The sequence below is a fragment of the Anolis sagrei genome, chromosome 1 (genome assembly GCF_037176765.1).
Source record: "Anolis sagrei isolate rAnoSag1 chromosome 1, rAnoSag1.mat, whole genome shotgun sequence".
Lineage (NCBI taxonomy): Eukaryota > Metazoa > Chordata > Lepidosauria > Squamata > Dactyloidae > Anolis > Anolis sagrei.
In genome coordinates, this window is record NC_090021.1 from 147,298,502 (window position 1) to 147,319,381 (window position 20,880).

Here is a 20,880-nt window from a genome sequence, read left to right on the forward strand (position 1 = left end):
TTTCGCGAACCATCATGAGAATTTCGGGGGGGGGGGGGGGCTGAAGCCCCTCAAGCCCCCCCCCCCCCCCCCCCCCCCCGGCTACATGCCTGCTTTCCGCATTCTCCGCATGCTTTTGCTGGAGATTTTTTATGGCCTCGTAAATTTTGTTAGACTCCCCACACATAGGTGGTACCTAAATTTCCTACTTGACAGATGCAACTGTCTTTCAGGTTGCAAAGGTCGACAACAAGCTACACAATTGGCCAGATGCTCACTCTGACCCGGACTGGCTTCAAACTCATGACCTTTCGGTCAGTAGTGATCTTTAATGCAGCTGACACCCAGCCAGCTGCGCCACAGTCCCGGTGCAGATGTTAGCTGGCCCTGATTGATTCCTGTGTGGAATGCCCCTGTTTCTTGAGTGTTGTTCTTTATTTACTATACTGATTTTAAAGTTTTTTAAAAATACTGGTAGCCAGATTTTGTTCATTTTCATGGACCACGAAAGACACTGCAGACTAAGTCAACCAGAGAAGTCAGCCATAGCAGAGCACCTGATGAACCAACCTGGACTCAGCTCTTGATGGAATGTGTGATTCTGCTGAATCTACAGAGGCCTTCTAGAAAGAGGATCAACACAAGAGGATCCTGGAAGCTGCACTCCCCAAAGCTCCTTTCCCAGTCCAGATCTCCTTCCCTCCCAGAGCCAGATGAGCAGGAGTAAATGGGCTTGCCTTGCCTGCTGGGGGACGTCTCAGACGGCGGGGAATGAGGGGCGTCACCTGCAAGAAGGTGGGGCTGGAGACAAGCAGCAGCCGGAAGCCATAGGGAGAACGGGAGAGGAGTTGGCACGTCCGGCTTGGGAGAAGCAAATGGGTCTTGGATCAGGCTTTCTCAGGTAGGGGAACGGCTGGGAAAAGTTGCATGATTCTGGACAGCCACTTCCAGCACCTCAGCTGGGGGGTTGTGGGAGCTGTAGTCCCCAAAAGGCTCCCCAGTTTGCTTCTTTCTTCCAATCCAGAAGAAAACTCTGCACCAAGAACTCTGTAAAGGCAAAAGAGTTGTTGCAAGGGCCTATGCAGAGAATGAGGGGGAATATTATGGAGAGAAAAAATTGATAGATGAAGAAGTATGTTGTTGTTGTTGTTGTTGTTGTTGTTGTGTGTCTTCAAGTCATAGCCCATTGATGGTGACTTAAGAATAGAATAGCTTTTCTAACACCAGATAATCTCCCAAAGAAGGATTCCCCCAGGCAGGAAGCAACCAGGCATTGAAGTTACAAGGCCATTTAACGCTAATCAATGTTGCCAATTGCAACATTCACACTTGCCTCAAGCAGACAAGAGTTCTTTCTTCCCACTCTGATAACACCTCCCAAAAAAGGATTTCCCCAGTCAGGAAGTAGTCAGGCTTTGAAGCTGCAACTCCATTCAGCGCTAATCAAGGTTACCAGTTGCAACTTTCACACTTGCTTCAAGCAGACAAGAGTTCTTTCTTCCCAACCTGATATCACCTTCCAAAAAAGGATTTCCCCAGGCAGGAAGCAGCCAGGCATTGAAGTTGCAAGGCCATTCAACACTAATCAGGGTGGCCAATTGCAACATTCACACTTGCCTCAAGCAGACAAGAGTTCTTTCTTCCCACTCTGATAACACCTCCCAAAAAAGGATTCCCCCAGGCAGGAAGCAGCCAGGCTTTGAAGCTGCAACTCCATTCAACACTAATCAAGGCCAATTGCAACATTCACACTTGCCTCAAGCAGAAAAGAGTTCTTTCTTCTCACCCTGATAACACCTCCCAACAAAGGGTTCCGCCAGGCAGGAAGCAGCCAAGCTTTGAAGCTGCAAGACCATTCAATGCTAATTAAGATAGCCAATTGCAACCTTCACATTTGCCACAAGTAGACAAGAGTTCTTTCTTCCCACCCTGATAACACCTCCCTACAAAGGATTATCCCAGGCAGGAAGCAGCCAGTATTTGAAGCTGCAAGGCCATTTAATCCTAATCAAAGTGACCAGTTGCAACTTTCACACTTGCCTCAAGCAGAAAAGATATATATATACACACACACACACACACACCACTTGTCTATATGAAGTGTGGACTCAGATAAACCAGTTCATAGCAGATATTGTGAGATTTTCTGCCTTGATATTCTGGGATATAAGGCTGTGTGGAGGGGCCCTGAATCTACACTGCCATATAATCCAGATTACCAAATTAGACAATCCACATTATCAGTGTTGAATTGGATTATATGTCTATACTGCCATATAATTCAGTGGTTCTCAACCTGGGGTCCCCAGATGTTTTTGGCCTTCAAGTCCCAGAAATCCTAACACCTGGTAAACTGGCTGGGATTTCTGGGAGTTGTAGGCCAAAAACATCTGGGGACCCCAGGTTGAGAACCGCTGAATCCATTTCAAAGCAGATGACCTGAATTTTATATGGCACTATAGAAGCGGTGTCAGGCTAGAGTCTACACTGCCATATAATCCAATTCAAAATTGATAATCTGGATTTTATATGTTGGTGTAGATGGGAGAAACAAAACAGTACATTGGTTTTCAACAAAAGGAAGTACAGTCCATGGAATATTATGTAGTAGTGACTCTATAATTCTTCAAGATCTTATAGAACTCCCTGTTGTTTTTCTTGAATGGGTTTATTGCAATGCATTGCAGCTGGGTTTACCTGTTGGAACAAAACCCAGCACAGATTCATCAGAAATCTGTGAATCGTTATGAAATATCCCAAGATTCCTCTGCTTGAATTTGATGTTTGATAAGGCACGCCAACTGCCCATGTAGACATGCATTTCCTCCACCGTTGTTTATCAGTTTTGGAGACAGCGAAAGTGTTTTCTGGAAATGCTTTCCAGTTCAAAAACACATTAAAACAGACCAAAACAATCAGAGTGATATCATCCTGACTGTTTGAATAAATCATCTTCACAGTCCTCATTGTTGTTTACATGGAGAGAAAAGCTGGGCACTCAAAAACTCAAGAGTTTGGAAACATTACCTTTGGTTTGTGAATTGTCAAGAATTCCTTTCTTTTTGGGGTTGGTGTTCCATTAAGTTCTGGAAAAATATTTTTTTCATATGTTTCAGATTTGAATAGGTTGGTCCTATTGCTGGTTAACATCTCTAATCTAGTTAAATTCCAAATTATTCCAAAATCCAGATGGGGCCAGAGTGGAAAGACTCTGTAGCCCAACAGATGCTATTGAATTAGAACTCTTGCCTCTATAGGCTGAATGGAGCTGGGATTTGGCAATTAGGCATGAATCCTTTGCCCCTGACCATTATTATTATTATTATTATTATTATTATTATTATTATTATTATTATTAGTGTCAGGAGTGATTTTAAGTCGCTTCTCATGTGAGAGAACAGACCGTCTGCAAGGATGTTGCCCAGGAGACACCCGGATGTTTGATGTTTTACCATCCTTGTGGGAGGCTTCTCTCATATCCACGCATGAGGAGCTGGAGCTGAAAGAGGGAGCTCAACCCATTGACCGCAAATTTTAACTGCTGACCTGTCAATCAGCAAGGTCTGCCCGCACAAAGGTTTAACCTATTACACTACTGGGGGCTGACTTATAGCTTCAACATTAAGGATAAGGAAATTGTGATTATAGTTTTTTCATTGGCCCCTCTACACTGCCATATAAAATCCACATTATCTGCTTTGAACAGGATTATATTTCTCTACATTGCCATATAATCCAATTCAAAACAGATAATCTGGATTTTATATGGCAACGTAAGGCTCCTTCCACACAGCTGTATAAAATCCACATTGAACTAGATTATATGTCAGTGTGGACTCAGATAAACCAGTTCAAAGCAGATATTGTGGATTATCTTCCTTGATATTCTGGGGTATATGGCTGTGTGGAAGGCCCCTAGATGGAGCCCTTCCACATGAGCTTTTCCTCACCAAAATTGTATAGTTGTTAAGGATGTACTAAAAATAATTGTGGCACAAAAACTTTCATACTAGAAACCAAACTTTAGGCTCCTTCTACACTGCCATATAAAATCCAGATTATCCGCTTTGAACTGGAAGATATGCCAGTGTAGAAGGCCCTTACAAACAAGACATTAGATAAAAGGTCTCTTTTCTGTTATCTCTGTTCAAACTGGGATCCAACATTGGTGGCAGATGGTTCATATGTCAGTGGGATAGTCAATCTGCTTAAAGCAGTGATTCCCAAAACTCTGGTCCTCCGCGTGTTTTGGACGACCAGTCCCAGAATGTCTGGCTATTAACTAAAGTGGCTGAGGATGCTGGAAGTTTAAGTCCCAAACATCTGGAGGACCAGGTTTTGTGGAATCCCTGGCTTCAAGGACTCCAAACCTTAGAGCTTTCCAAGTAGTTGAACTAATTTTGGATTGGGGTTCAGCATCTTGGATAACTTAATAATTTTTTAAAACTTTTAGACCTAAATCTCTTAGCTTTTGTGTTTGACCCATCAATAATGTTTGCTATATTGACTTTATAGCAAACTGACTTTATATTGACTTTATAGCAAACTGACTTTATAGCAAACTGCCACTGGATGTCAAAATAACACTAAAAAGAATATAGTTACATTGGATGTGACAAACTTAAGGAACTCTCAGTGTTTGGCAGGACCTATTAGTAAGAAAGCACAGAGTCAAAGGGATAGTGACAACAGTATAGGTTACCAAAGATACTGACTGTATAGTGTCTCTTCTAGACTGAAGAGGAACCTTCAAATTCAGTGGTGTTATGACAGTTTTCATCATGCATTGTGTAAAGTAAAACATTTCTTGTAAACATGTCAAGCTAGTAGTCACCATTTAAGATGAGTTTATAAACCCATCTTAAAGTAGAAGTGTGACACATGTAAAATCCAGGTATAGAGCCATCCCATATTTTAAACTAGTGGTTGTGAGCCTTGGCTTCCAATATGTTATAGTACAAGGGTTTTTCGGAAAGTAAGGTTACAATATTTTTTTAAAATACAAAGAATGAATATATTTTAATAAAACTTACATGGATTGTAGCATAGGTATTACATTTTTTCCACATAATCACCACTCAGTTCAATACATTTTGTCATCTGTGGGATGAATTTTTGATGCCTGTGTCCTTCCACTTTTTTCAGCCAGTTTGTCACCTCGCTGTTGTCAAAAAAGTGTTTTCCACCCAGGTGTTCCTTCAATTTAGTGAACAGATGATAGTCACTGGGTACAAGATCGGGGCTGTGAGAGGGGTGGCTTAAAACTTCCCAACCAAATGATGTCAACAACTCTTGTGTTGCGTGAGCAGTGTGCGGATGCACATTGTCATGAAGGAGACAGACTCCTGTCATTAGCATCCCACGACGTTTGTTTTGGATGGGTCTGCGAAGTTTCTGCATGGTCTCACAATATATTCCATACCCATTTTGTCACATGCTGTCTTGATATTATGTCCTCTCCATAAACTGAAACGATTTCATGATGAATCGCAGTGGCATTCATGCCCGTAGCATTTAGGTAGCATATTACAACATGAAGTTCGCACTTGGAGGGAAACACATCTCTAACCTTGACCACAACGCCAGTCGGTGAGCTACTGATGACTGGCACTGCTCGTCCACTTCCACTGGCTTCCCGCTACACAGCAGTGATACCAACTTCCCCTGAGAAAATTCCCCATGAGAGCTATGTGCCTTGTAACCTTACTTTCCGGATAACCCTCATACATCTATACCAGGCATACTCCAGCTGTGGCCCTCCATCTGTTTGGGCTTCCAACTCCCAGAAGTCCTAGCCAGCTTGTTCAATGGTCAGGTATTCTGGGATTTGGATGCCCAAACAGCTGGAGGGCTATAGTTTGAGGATGCCTGATATACACCCTATAATTCATGCATCCCTTTTAACTGCTGTAGCTCAGTGCTATAGAATATTAGGAGTAGCCTTCTCTGCCAAGGACTGCTGGTGCCTTACCAAACTACAGATCCCAGGATTACTCAACTTTGAACCATGGCAGTTAAAGTGGTTAACTGCATTAATTCTACGGAGTGGATGAACATCGCTTTCACCAATAATCAAGATTCTGTAAGTCCAAAACATCTAAAGGGCCAAAGTTTGGGGAACACTATTTTAGAAAGTCTGGAGTGGCCTCCTCAAATTATGCATCCTCAGCATCATGAAAGGGAAGCACACATTTGTTGCTATTACTATCTTTTCTCTCTCTCTGAGCAGAAGACTAGGCCTGATGGCTTAACACGGCCCCTTCCAGTGCTTTTATTCTATGATACTGTGGTTCTAGGGAAAGTGCTTGAAGCATTTTCTGGCTCTGATACCAAAGTATTTTTCTTGGCTTGGATACAATGCACCTGGATGGGAAATTGTGCATTTATTGCTCTCCTTCTGACAGAAAAATATCTTAGTCAAATCATTTCAGGAGGTCACAACAAACTGCAGAAGTTGATGCATAGAGCAGAATCTAATTTCTGTCTTCACTTGGGCAAAGATGTGTTTGTTGAGATAAAAATTAATTCCTTTGAAACAGATGTTGAGAGTCCTTCCATCCTTCAGTCTGTGGAATTCCCAATAGCATCATGATTTCTTCAAATGAATATGGCTCCAGCTCCTGGGAACTCATTGTCACCGTTGATCACCCTTATGAAGAACCAGAACAGAGCACCCTCCAAGTGTCAGGGGATCTTCATATTGGAGGAGTGATGCTCAAACTTGTGGAACAAATCAGTGAGTACAAAGGTATTTCTGCTTTTCCGCGGTGGGAGTTTTGACCAGAAAGAGCATTTCAGAATAATCTGTCATGAGTACTTTGATTGTGCTTTTCCTGCATGGAAGGGGGTTGGACTAAATGGCCCATGTGGTCTATTCCAACTCTATTATTCAGTGATTCTATGAAAACAACCACGTTTTAATTCAGTTGGTAATAACCTATTATTATTATTATTATTATTATTATTATTATTATTATTAGAAACACAACAAGATTGGTACACAGCAAACAAGGTCACTATGCTGGTTGTTGCATTGGATCACACGTCAGACACTTCCCAAGTATCTAGGACTATTTGATGTATCTGCGAATAATGTGTGCAGATCCCAGTAGGTTGGCCTTTTGCAGGCGACAGATGGTAATTTTGTCAGCACCAGTTGTGTTTAAGTGCAGGCCAAGGTCTTTAGGCACCGCACCCAGTATGCCAATCACTACTGGGACCACCTTTACTGGCTTGTGCCAGAATTATTATTATTATTATTATTATTATTATTATTATTATTATTTGAAATACAGCAAGATGAGTTCACAGCAGACAAGATCACTCTGCTGGCTGTTGTATTGGATCACACACTGGACACTTCCCAAGTGTCTAGGACTATGTGATGTATTGGCGAATGATGCGTGCAGTTCCCAGTAAAGTGGCCTTCTGCAGCTGGCAGATGGTAATCTTGTCAGCGCTGATTATGCTTAAGTGCAGGCCAAGATCTTTAGGCACTGCACCCAGTGTGCCGATCACCACTGGGACTAACTTTACTGGCTTGTGCCAGTGTCTTTGCAGTTCGATCTTTAGATCCTCATATCGTGTCTAGTTGTTTCTCTTCAATCCTGCTGTCACCTGGGATTGCAACATCGACAATTCATACTTTTTCATATTTTAACACAATAGTGAGGTCAGGAGTATTGTGCTCCAGAACTCTGTCTGTCTGAATTTGGAAGTCCCTGAGGAGTTTGTCGTGTTCATTTTATGTAACTTTTTCTGACTTGTGATCCCACCAGTTCTTTGTCGCAGGCAGATGGTATTTGTGGCACAGGTTCCAATGAATCATCTGAGGAAGGGTGTTGTGCCTCTGCTTGTAGTCTGTCTGCCCGATCTTACAGCAGCTGAGGATGTGATCTATTGTTTCATCTGCTTCCTTGCAGAGTCTACATTATTATTATTATTATTATTATTATTATTATTATTATTATTATTATTTATGCCTTCCATTTGAAGAGGGGGCAGCTCTACCCCATAGTCTCACACTGCATCCTCAAAGGCCCCTTCTACACTGCCATATCAAATCCATATTATTCGCTTTGAATTGGATCATATATTAGTGTGACTCATATAATCCAGTTCAGCATAAATAATATGTATTATCTGATTTCATAATCTGTATTATATGGCAGTGTAGAAAGGGCCAAAATCTGCTCTGGGATTCAGAGGCTTTCCGGAGCAGGGAACTGCTCAAATTCTTTGGAGAGAGAAACTTCCTTTGGTTCCATTTGGTCCATGTTGAGGTTGGAAATATAACATAAACTTACCTTAATAAGTGGAAGAATTTCTTTTTATCTATAACTAGACTACAATCCTATAGGGCTGAGTGTAGGTCCCAGAGACATAGGAAGGAAGCAACCTCTTCCTCCAAAATCTTTGAGAATCCTCAAAGAAGTTGTGACCTTAAAATGTCTTTGCTATGTTTCATTCCTGGGATAATCAGAAATCATTCTCTCTTATGGATCTTTGCTCACCATATCTGTGAATTAGTGGCTCATAGAGACTGAAATGGTACGGAGCAGGAATAATTATTCCTTAAAGGAGAGAATGAAGAAAAGCAGAAAGTGAGCAGTGGTTTCTCCTTCCCTGTACATTAATTTATGATCAGTGCTTGGGTTTGGGTAATTTTAGATTCTAGACTTAAAGATATCACATGGACGGAGAATTCTGGTCAGACTATGCCCTTTGGTGGGAATGTGCTTAACTACATTTGCTTCAAAATGGGTGGAGGCAAACCTGTTGAATAAGCCTCCAAATCTACCCCAACATTATACCTTTGACCTCTCCTTCAAATCCTGCCCTCATGGCATTATCCTTTTATGTTTTCTCTACCCATTTCTAGGAGAGCTTCAGAAAACTTCGCCATCAGAACCTGACTTCTTTTGTGTCTTCTTTTGATGTGACAAATGAAAAATAGAGCCAGGGTCTCAGTTCATTGTTAACTCTAAAATTAGGATTTGTTTGTGTTTGCTGCACTGTAACTCATTTCCTCTTTGCTTTGTTGTTGTTTTTTGAGGTGTCTCACAAGACTGGTCAGACTATGCCCTTTGGTGGGAACAAAAGCAATGTTGGCTTCTAAAGACTCATTGGTCACTGGACAAATATGGGGTGCAAGCCGATGCCAAGCTGCTGTTTACTGTTCAACACAAAATGCTGTGTCTCCGTTTGCCAAGCATGAAAACTGTGCGGTTGAGCATCAGCTTCTCTTCAGTAGTATTCAAAGTTGTTGGAGATATTTGCAGGACACTTGGTGAGTATGAAGCCCAGGAGAGGGTGAAAGATAGCAAATGATGGCTGATCCAAAACGTCAATAGATAACATCGGATAGACTGTGATGGTGATGATGATATTATATTAATTAATATTATTGTTGTCATTACCATCAACATTTTCATAGTCTACATGGTATTACCAACTTCCATTTTGGATTATCCATAATTCAGATTGTAGCCTATTGAAATAATTATCAGCAGATAACATTATGGCAGACTCCAAGCGGAATCATGTTGTGTTCTTATACTTTTCTTCCAGATGTTTTGTTAATTCATTTGGAACTTATTGATCCTGGAGAGAGTTTGGTTTTGTTTTCCCAGAGGTGGACTTTCAGTGTGTAGATCTCACTGTGTCCCCTTCTACACAGTAATATAATCCAGATGATCAAACAGATAATCCACATTATCTGCTTTGAACTGGATTATCTGAGTTTACACTGCCATATAATCCCGTGCAAAGCAGATAATCTTGCTTTTATATGGCAGTGTAGGTGGGGCCTGAGCTGTATAAAATCCCACATTATTGGCTTTGGATTATATGGTAGTGTAAACTTAAATAACCCAGTTCAAAGCAGATATTGTGGATTATCTGCCTTGATATTCTGGGTTATACAGCTTTGTGAAAAGGACCTTGTATCAGAATCATCTCCCTTGCTTTGTCCTTACTATAAATCCAAAGTTTGCTCTTTTTCTCACATCTTATGTTCTAATTGTTTGACAATTTCAATCTTGACGTCCTCTAGGATGTTTATATTACCATTTATGTTCTTATTTTGTGCATGAAACAAAGTTTGTGTACACTGAACCCTCAGAAAACGAACGTGTCACTATCTTGGCCACCTGCATGGGTGGGTTTGGATTTTGAAATTCCAGATAAGGCATGGCCAACCTTTAGTTGAAACTGGAGACATGGAAATCCTTTAAAATCCAAATTAAAGGATTCCTAATGTTGGTGATGACTGATGTGATTGTGGTGATGATTAGAATATAGGTGAATTTTCTGTTTCTGTAACCAAAAGATTCCTGCTTTTTTAGGTGTCCACTCCATACTTTTATTTAAGTATATTAATCCAAATTTAGTTCATTGATATCTTAATATCACATGCAATAGTCACCATCATGGATGGCAGAAATTTCCAAGTGGGAGTATCTGTTGCTGGAAAAAACAACAGAATCTCATGGCACCTTCAGATCAACAGGTTTTATTTGGCATCAGCTTTCATGTGCCCAGTTCATCAGATTCACTTCCATCCTTCCAAACATTTCATCCATGCTGCTTTCACCTGCTGTTTCTCAAAGGAATTGGGATTGCCTAGAACAGCATTTCACAAAATATTTCTTTAGGCATTCTTTGCGGCTGTTGCCCCTTCTAATTGCCTTATCATCAAGATTATCAAAGCAGATAATCTACATTATCTGCTTTGAACTAGATTATATGAGTCTACAATGCCATATAATTCAGTTCAAAGCAGATCAAATGGATTTTATAGAAAGGACCTAGATCTCACTTTCTGGTTGATAGTTAGTGGTCATCTTTCGCATAGGCAAGGCACCTTTTATATAGTGCTGTCTTAACTCCTAAGCCATATAGCAATACTGCAAAATCCCTCTACTTTACCAAGTGGGAGTTGTAGTTTTACAAAGTCTTCATCCTTCTCTGCCAACAAGGGAGGAAGTCTCACTGTAAGGATTCTTTGCTCCAACTGTGTTGCTATGGGTTTAGTCTTCTCTTGAAAGAACACGCCAAGACACACAGGGACTGAAGATACCATACATATTTATTGTCCAAAATACAAGAACCTAGCACTACTGCCCATCTATACCTTAGGTACAATGTCATAAATCACCCAAAAGCCCTGGTGCCTGACCTTTCCCACATACCACTTACTTAGGCGATCAATGGTTGTCCGAGTAGGATAGTCTTCCAGGATCAGTGTACTGGCAGTGGGTCCATAGGTGACTGTGGAGTCCTATTCTTGATCTTCATCTTCTCCCACGGTGAGGGCATTGCTTTCCAGGTGGAAGGTGGTTCCAGTCGGGGTTGGCTTGACACGCCTTCCTCTTGGCACGTTTCTCTCTTTCACCCTCCATTCGTGCATCTTCAAATTCTACAGCACTGCTGGTCACAGCTGACCTCCAGCTGGAGCGTTCAAGGGCCAGGGCTTCCCAGTTCTCATTGTCATTGCCAGAGTTTTTAAGGTTGGCTTTGAGCCCATCTTTAAATCTCTTTTCCTGTCCTCCAACACTCCGTTTTCCGTTCTTGAGTTCGGAGTAGAGCAACTGCTTTGGGAGATGGTCTTCGGGCATCCGGACAACATGGCCAGTCCAGCAGAGTTTATGGCAGAAGAGCATCGCTTCAATGCTGGTGGTCTTTGCTTCTTCCAGGACACTGACATTTGTCCGCCCGTCTTCCCAAGAGATTTGCAGGATTTTCCAGAGGCAGCGCTGATGGAAATGTTCTAAGAGTTGCATGTGATGTCTGTAGACAGTCCATGTCTCGCAGGCATATAGCAGAGTTGGGAGAACAGTAGCTTTATAAACAAGCACCTTGGTATCCCTACGGATGTCCCGGTCCTCAAACACTCTCTGCTTCATTCGGAAAAATGCAGCACTCACAGAGCCCACCTTCTCTCAGGGCAATTGATTTTTATGGCCAGTTCCTATGTCCTTGCAGCATCCTGTCCTCATCCTGTCTGCCATTATGCTTTGTTCCTATGTTTTGTGTATATTGTTTTATATGCTTTGATGTTTTATATTTTACTGTTATGTTGTTTATTTGATTGTAATTTGTATTGTTATATTGTAATTTTTGTTCGGGCTTGGCCCCATGTAAGCCGCTCCGAGTCCCCTTTGGGGAGATGGTGGCGGGGTACAAATAAACTTTATTATAATATTATTATTTTGACCAACGGCCATGTGCTCTATGTCAGGCTGATAGTTGCATGGCATGAGTGATCATGACACTCACCTAGCCAGAAAAGCAGGGATTCCCTATGGGTTTCCCTGCTTTTGAGCCATGGCAGTTAAAGTGGTATCAAACTGCATTCATTCTACAGTGTAGATCTACCCTTAGATACACTTCCACTGGGAGAAGGGCTTTGTTGACAGGGTCACAAAACTCCCAGTATAGAAAAGTTTATTGGACCCCAACCTTCTGTTCTTTCAGGCATTTGGCTAAGACAGAAATCCTTTGCAGAAGAATCTTAGCTAATAGTATTTTCTGTTCAAAATTCCATTGGCATCTAGTGGTACAACAGTAGCTTTTTCTGTCATTTGTTGCTATTGAGTGCTTTTATTTTATCATTATCTTTCCTATTCATATTTACACGTAAGTATTAGATTTGCCTGAGTAGAATCGCAGGATGCCTCAGTAAAACAACTCACATGTTTTTGTTTTTAAATAAGAGTTGGAATGATTGTTCTAGGCAGTCAAGGCAGTGTTGTGGGTTAAGTGGTTTTTTTTTCCTCTTACACCTTTCTGGTTTTAATTTTTTTGAATTTGGCTGCCATAGCAGTTTGAAGGAGCCTGCCTTATCCCAGGAAGGAATCTTGCTCTTAGGCCACAGATTTCCACATATATGGAGGAGTGTAGTGTGTATCATTCACATCTCTAGTGGAATGCGACCTAATGCATTCACTCCCTGTAGAAAGAATGTGTCACCCCAAGCCATACAAACAGCTGTGGAGTCCTCTAACTAAAGTCCTAGAACTGTACCTGCAAAGATATCTGCAGTGTTGCAATCACTATGAGGAAAGTGTCAGCTATTGCTCAACAGGAATTAGTCTCTTAAGTATTCCTAGACCACAAACAAATAGTTATGGAACTGATAAATTAGTGCTGCCTCCAGCAGGTATTTATGACCAACTGTCTTTATAACTTGGTCATAAATACTGGCGGCATTTATGAACTCCAGCAGGTATATTATATGAGACCATTGTTAAAGAAAACCAGATAGAGCAGAAGACGTTAAGGCATGTGACATCATTGATGGTATTTTTATAACTTTACAATACTTCTGTAATAATAGCAGTGGTTCTGTTGCTAAAGCCGAGAAAGTAAAATGCAGGTTAACCTGTGTGGGGCCACTATGGTCCCATCTACACTGCCATACAATGCAGTTTAACTGCATTGAACTGTATGATATGAATCTACACTGAATATATAATGTAGTTTTAAATATGACAGTGTAAATTGAGCCTGTGTAATTCATTCACAGGCATAAAGACAACCCTGAAATATATTGCTATCACTCTGTTTTTCTCAACAAGAAGACATGCGAAACTCTAAGAATTACAGTACAAAGTACTGAAAATAGCACTCAACATTCCTGTTTCATTTGGCTGATTTTGGGGATTTGTTCATTTTTTACTTTCAGATCTTTTGCTTTTTAAATAAAGTATGAAGTGGTTTTAGGTTTGTCTACACCAGGGGTCCACAAACTAAGGTCCGGGGGCCGAATACAGCCCCCCAAGGCCATTTATCCGGCCCTCGCTCAGGGTCAACCTAAGTCTGAGATGACTTGAAAGCACATAACAACAACAGCAATAATCCTATCTCATCAGCCAAAAGCAGGCCAACACTTCCCATTGAAATACTAATAAGTTTATATTTGTTAAAATTGTTCTTCATTTTAATTATTGTATTGTGTTTAAGTATGGGGTTTTTTTTGCAAGTGCAGTGTGCATAGGAATTCATTCATGCTTTTTTCAAATTATAATCCGGCCCTCCAACAGTTTGAGGGACTGTGACCTGGCCCTCTGTTTAAGAAGTTTCAGGACCCCTGGTCTACACAGTTGCCACAGTACACATTCTTTGTATCTTAGCTAATAGGACCAAATCAAAGAATATAGTAAGCTTTTGGGCCAGATACATCAACTACTTTGGGTACCACTTGAATCAACACTGGACATTTCAGGACCCTTTTCTATAGAACACAAGATTGTGGACTGATTTTGATATGAAGACATAGATTGCTATCCAAAACACATTCAAGCAAGTTATGGGCTGATAGGAAAACATTGGCGTTCTTCAAAGCAGCTGTCATTGCTCAGTTTTGCATGGAGTGTGGGCTCCAGCTACACTGACCATTTAATACAGTTCAATGCTTTCTCTGAACTGTGGCAGCTAGACAATGAATGCCCACAAAAGCAAGCCTGTTATGCTCATCAGCGCTCTGTGGTTTGGGTAATTACCATCCAGGGCTCAAACAGTTTCAGGATTTCCTTTGTATTCATCTGCACAATGAAACCAATTTCTTCAATACTGGTTTCAAACTGACTTAAATGGTCAGTGTATGTTCCCTTGGTGTGAAATGAGTTTTAAGGATAGTAGGTGCAACCAGTTTGTCTCATTCTGAAATCAGCATCAAATCACAGACAGATGTCTCATTTTAAAAAAATATAAACTCAGTGATGCATTTTTTAAAACGTCCTAAGATTAGTAGCATGATAGTTTCTGCCAATCTGTTAATACACATTGAGTATCCCTTATCTGCAGTGCTAGGGACCAAAAGTGTTTTGAATTCTGGAACACCTCTACTTGCATGTTTGTACATCATGAGATATCATGAAAATAAGACCCAAGTCTGAACATGAAATGAATTAATGTTTCTTGTGCGCCTTATACACATAGCTTGAAGGTAATTTTATACACAATGTTTTAATAACTTTGTGCATGAGACCAAGCTTGTATTCATTGAAAGCAAAGTTGTCACTGTCTCAGACACCCATGTGGACAACTTTTGATTTTGGAATAGAGTCTCGGAGCCCTTCCAGGCACCCTATATCCCAGGATCTGATCCCAGATTTTCTGTTTATCCCAGATTATCTGGCAGTGGGCACTCATATAATCCAGTTTAATGCAGTAAACCTGGGATCAGATTCTGGGATATAGGGCCTGTCTGGAAGGGTCCTGAGTTACAGAATACTCAGTTTGTGTCATGCATCAAGTGAAGTGGGACAGGAGAGTCTGATTTTAAGAGCAAAGGAGGTGGGGAGGAAGAAGATGAAACCACTCTGCTTTTGAACTTCAGCAGATAAGCAGAAGGGAAGTGGGGGAAAGCATTGGGAAGAGCGGGGACCCGTCTTACCCCATTTTCTCTTGGCAAGGTCCTTCTTCGGGGATGGCCAGCCATCCCACACTCTTTCCCCATCTTCTTCCTGCTTCTTCCCATTTCTTGAATCAGAAGTCAGGTGTTACCTGACTACTGAAAACAGAGTCTTCTCTCCATTTTAGCATGCTGGCAAGACAGATTCCCACAGGCAACCACTGGAAATGGTTGTGTATCATGGGATGGCTTCTGTCAAACTCTGTTTTGCTAGCATGCTAAAATGGAGGAAAATGTTAATTCATGTGATGAAGTCCTTCTTCTGGCTTACCTACTACTCCCACCATATATGGCAATTTTTATCTCCACTGACCTTATTTCTGAGTCCAAGCTGAGAGAGAAGTGCTTTACTTAGGCAACCTCTTGCTGTCCAAGTATGATGGCCTTCCAAGTGTAGTGGCTTGGCGGTAGATACGTAGATGACTGTGGAGCCCTATTCTTGACCTACATGTTCTTCCACAGTGAGGGCATTGGTTTCCAAGTGGAAGGCAGTCCCAGTCAGGGTTAGCTTGACACACCTTCCTCTTGCCCCATTTCTCCCTCCATTTATGCCTCTTCAAATTCCACAGCATTCTGGGGAGATAAGTGACTGCTAGAGAGGAAGATTCTCCTTTCACTCCTTAAATTGGTGACTTTTTGAGAGGACCATTTCCAGTTTTTTGACCCAACACAGCACCATCACCCCCAACAACTAACATACATTTTGGTTCCTCTCCATCCCAAACCTGGAAGTTCACCGAAACAGATGTTGGTCCTGAGCAAAAGCCTCTTCATCGGCCTAAGGTCAGGAGAGTTGTGCTTCCCAACAGGAAACCAATGTGTGAAAGAAAAGACTAGAGAGCAGGGGTTCCCTGAAATGCAAAAGGCAAAAGGTCCCTAAGACCAAAAGTAAAACAATTATATAATTGCAATAATGTATGCGAAGTATGCAAAGACATAATATACATTATTGCACTTATATAATTGTTTTACTTTTGGTCTTGGGTTCCTTTCGTCTTTTGAAAGAAAAGACTCTCAGTTGGAGGAAGCTGTGTTCAGCGTGTTTCCACTTTAAGACTTTTTATCTTGTAAAATTTTGTCCATAGGTATAAGACGGCCAGAAGAACTTTCTGTGCTGAAATTACCCGAAGATGTGAAAAAGAAAAAAAGGAAAGACAAAGACAAAGAGCCAGTCATAGAAGATATCTTAAATTTGCACAACTCCCCAGTGAGTCTGGGGTTGCCAGGTAACAGTCCAGCAGATAATAATTATATTTGTTTTATTAATGCGGTGTCCACCATCCAGATACAAAATACTCTACAGTAGGGAGAGAGACCCATGAAATTTAGGGAGATAAGATATCTTCCTGGAAAAGATGATAATGTTCAGTAAAATGGGCTGTGGTAGAAAAATAGAAGGAATGCAATAGGTGAATTGACTCAATTAAGAAAGCAGTATCTCTGAGTTCACAAGACATAAGCATGGCAGTTGAACTCTTGACAGGTGTTCATTCATTGGTTCATTCTTTCATGCACTGAGTCAAACCTGATCTAGTTGCAAATAAAAACAGCAAGATGGGATAAGTAAAAAAATCAGGCCAACATATTAGAAAAGGGTTTTGATATTAAGTGATCTTACAGACTGATTTTCTTGCTTTCCATCCCTAATATTTCAGCAAGCCCTGGCTTATACAGTAAAACCATGACGCCCATTTATGATCCCATGAGCGGGACCCCCATCTCTTCTACCATCACATGGTTTGGTGACAGTCCTTTGGCGAAACAGAACTGGAGCAGCCTTGCTTGCAACCACCCCAACTGTACCCCAGAAACACTCGCCAAAATGTATCAGCCTCGAACTTTGGTTGATAAAGCAAAACTAAATGCCGGGTAAGGGGCACTTCTGGTGATTGTCTCAATTTGCTGGTTTCGATAAGCTAGGAATAAATGTGTGTAGTGAAGCATTGTTCCAGTGTGTGTGTATGTGTTTGCGTTTGATTTCTGGGGTGGTTTGAGTACCAAACTGTTATTTAGTATTTTGAGGCTGGGATCCCATTCTTTATTGATATTGGCATAAGCAAGTATTATACCACATGCAATTACTTTTTGTTCTCATATGTTAACTTTGATGGAAGGTGGGGTGGAGATGTGAACATCCATAAACATTTGCATACTTAATTTTAAAAAGGGTGTTTTGGGCCAGGGATGGGGAGGTATCAGCTATGAAATTCTTTACTTTTGGAGCTTTCATTAGGAAAAATGTATTTGCACAAAATACACATACTTTTTCAGAAAATGTTTTGAGGATACTAATCCAGAAAGCTGCAAAAAAAATACCCATTAAAATACATTTTGCATAACTACATGCAGTTCTTTTGCAGGAAATTATGCAACTGCAACTTCACACAATTTATGCAAATAGTTGCTGAAAACCCATGTGTTGTTTTTCCTGACTATTTTTGCTGTGCAAACAAAAATATAGTTGGTTTTCCTAACTAGAATGCTTTCAGATGAATAGAGAGCTTCAGCTTCTACATTTCAGAAAAACTAACAGTTTGTGCGAGAACAAGCACTGATATACAATTTATCTAAGAAAATACATAAGAATTAAAAACTGGCACTTTGCTTAGTCAAATATTGCTTGTATGATTATAAACTGGACTTTTACTCTTTATTTTTAAACTAACCTTTTCCTTCCTCCTCAGATACGTGCAACTACATTTGTTTTTTCTCTTTCCTCTTCCAGGTGGTTAGATTCTTCTCGGTCACTTATGGAGCAAGGCATTCAGGAAGATGATCAGCTTATGTTACGCTTTAAATACTACACTTTCTTTGACTTGAATGCAAAAGTAAGGAACTTTAATACTCCTTTCATAATCTGCTACAATTTAAAACATATCGTGGAAAGTCACTTTCAGATCAGTTTTCTTATTTATTTATTTATTTATTTGTCATGTCAGTTATAATGTATTAAAACACAAACAAAGTTAAACGCTTGGCATTGTACTAAATTTGCTTTGACCAGAAGCTGGCCATTTGGAGTGCCTCTGGTATCACTTTAAGAAGGTCCTCCATTGTGCATGTAGCAGAGCTCAGGCTGCATTGTAATAGGTGGTCTGTGGTTTGCCCTTCTCACACTCGCATGTCATTGTCTCCACTTTGTAGCCCATTTCTTAAGGTTAGCTCTGCAACTCGTGGTACCAGAACACAGCCTGTTCAGTGCCTTCCAAGTCACTCAATTTTCTGTGTGCCCAGGACGGAGTTTCTCATCCGGTCTCAGCCATGAATTGAGGTTCCGGCTTTTAGCCTGCCACTTTTGGACTCTCATTTGCTGAGGTGTTCCTGCAAATATCTCTGTAGATCTTAGGAAGCTGTTTCTTGATTTAAGACATTGGCACATTGGCTGATATCCAAACAGAGGATGGAAATGTCACTGCCTTGATCCTGGCGGATGTCAGCTGGTACAATACCGGCTAAGTAGAATAATTTCTCCAGTGGTGTTGGGCATAGACATCTGTTAAAACCTACAACTTTACACTGTGAAGAAAGTAAAACATTTCAAACTTGCATTTCAACTGAGAGGTACATTTGTTTCAGTATTCCACAACATTCTGCTTTCCAGATGAGATTATCTATATAGTTTTAGTCACCCTCAGCCAGTGTAACAGATTTTTCCTTTCTGGCAAACTATGCATGCACATTAAATGTAATTGATCAACATGAAAGTTTATTGCCTTTATACTGGAATTTGTACCAAGCAAAACTATTTGTAAGTTTGAAGTGAAGAAGTAGAACTTGAAAATAAAATGTGTTTTGCTGCAAATAAGACAGAAAACATATTTTTAGTGCTACCCTTATAGAGTGGATATTTACTGTGCAGAAAAAAAATGAATACCTCGAACTCAAGCCCTAACATGTGTCTGGCTTTCCGAACCAGCATTCTATATTGCATTCCATTTTAAAATTGTCTGAACAAGTTTTCATTGTTTCTCCTGCCAATAATTACAAAGCCATGAACTTAGAAAAAAGAGGGAAGAGTATGTTATCTTCTGCAGTTGCTCCAAAGCGTTGGAGGTTGAGCTTTACTACACATGGTGACTGTGCTGCTAAACAAAATAGCTTCCTACTCATACTTATACAGCCTTAGTTATTACATGAAGTGGGGGGGGGGGGGGGTTGTTTGTGGTTTTTTTTTTTTTTTTGCTGTTCACTTCCCAAATTGGGTGTAGTTACATTTGCTTCACAGTCGTGGTTTGAGTTTTGGACAACAATTTGGATTTATCTATTGTGAATTGAGGATACAGTTATAATATATAGAAAAACCACAAACCAAGTAAAAAATGGCATTATACTAAATTTCCTTTGACCAGAAGCTGGCCACTTGGAGTGCCTCTGGTGTCGCTGTGAGAAGGTCCTCCACTGTGCATGTGGTGGGGCTCAGACTGCATTGTAGTAAGTGGTCTGTGATTTGCTTTTTTCCACATTTGCATGTCATGGACTCCCACTTTGTAGCCCTATTTCAACTTTGGAGACCAGTGGGTCTTCTCCGTTTGCTCATAGAGACCCACTGGGTGACCTTGGGTGAGTCACACACTCTCAGCCCCAGAAAACTCCATGATATGGTTGTAATAAGTCAAAAAATGACTTGAAGACACACACAGCAGCAGCAGCAGCAGCGACAACACTGTTGGTTTAGTTGGACACACTTGTACTATTGATTGCCTTAGGGATAAACCTAAGAGCTTGGAAATGTTACTTTTCTAAACATAACTCACAGAATCCGTCAAACAACAGGAATATTGTGGGATTCTGGGAAATATAGGCTGACATCCTTTTGGTTAGACCTAACTAGTGCACATCCATTCAACTAATTGAATGATGAGTCCACAAATAGGCAGAATCCATTGATTCAATTGATCTCCTTTAGTCTGGACTAGCAATAGCAGGAGGCTCTACTCAAGGCATGGGCAAACTCCGGCCCTCCAGGTGTTTTGGACTCGGCCCTCCATGTGTTTTGGACTTCAACTTCAAAGTCCAAAACACCTGGAGGGCCAAAGTTTGCCCATGCCTTCTCTAGAATCTGAAATGTAACTTTTTCCAAGCCCTGCTTCGAGGCACTCTGTGTAGAGGCAGTTGCACTGTTGTAAGTGTTTGATCTATGACAATTTTGCACAAAAATCATGTCCACTCTCATGCAGCCTTGGTCTTGCTTCTTTTCCCAACAGTATGATGCTGTACGGATCAGCCAGCTGTACGAACAAGCTCGGTGGGCTATTCTGCTGGAAGAAATAGACTGTACAGAGGAAGAAACTTTCATTTTTGCTGCACTGCAGGTACATGCTTGCTCCTAAGTTGAAAAACCAGTTTTCCCACTTGCGTTAAGCAGTTGCCAAAACACAAGTACAACAAACACCATATGAATTTATAGTTCCGCATGAGGCCTCACCTCCCTCCAGCTTCTCAACTGTAATTAACTGGTTTGCTCGTGCAAATTCTATTTAAAC

At 40.9% G+C, this 20,880-nt stretch overlaps 1 protein-coding gene across 2 annotated transcripts in view; it reads left to right on the forward strand.

Annotated features, from left to right (window-relative positions):
• Nucleotides 1-776: 776 nt before the first annotated feature.
• Nucleotides 777-20,880, forward strand: part of FERMT1 (FERM domain containing kindlin 1) — a 36,975-nt gene continuing 16,871 nt past the window's right edge. The window contains exons 1-7 of one of the 2 annotated variants that reach the window (XM_060785673.2): nt 777-880; nt 6,519-6,727; nt 9,035-9,268; nt 16,483-16,623; nt 17,053-17,266; nt 18,123-18,225; nt 20,602-20,709. In XM_060785673.2, the coding sequence (XP_060641656.2) occupies nt 6,568-6,727; nt 9,035-9,268; nt 16,483-16,623; nt 17,053-17,266; nt 18,123-18,225; nt 20,602-20,709 (960 nt within the window). In that variant the 5' untranslated portion in view covers nt 777-880; nt 6,519-6,567. The remainder of the gene's footprint in view (nt 881-6,518; nt 6,728-9,034; nt 9,269-16,482; nt 16,624-17,052; nt 17,267-18,122; nt 18,226-20,601; nt 20,710-20,880) is intronic. The other variant, XM_060785682.2, reaches the window with a different exon arrangement.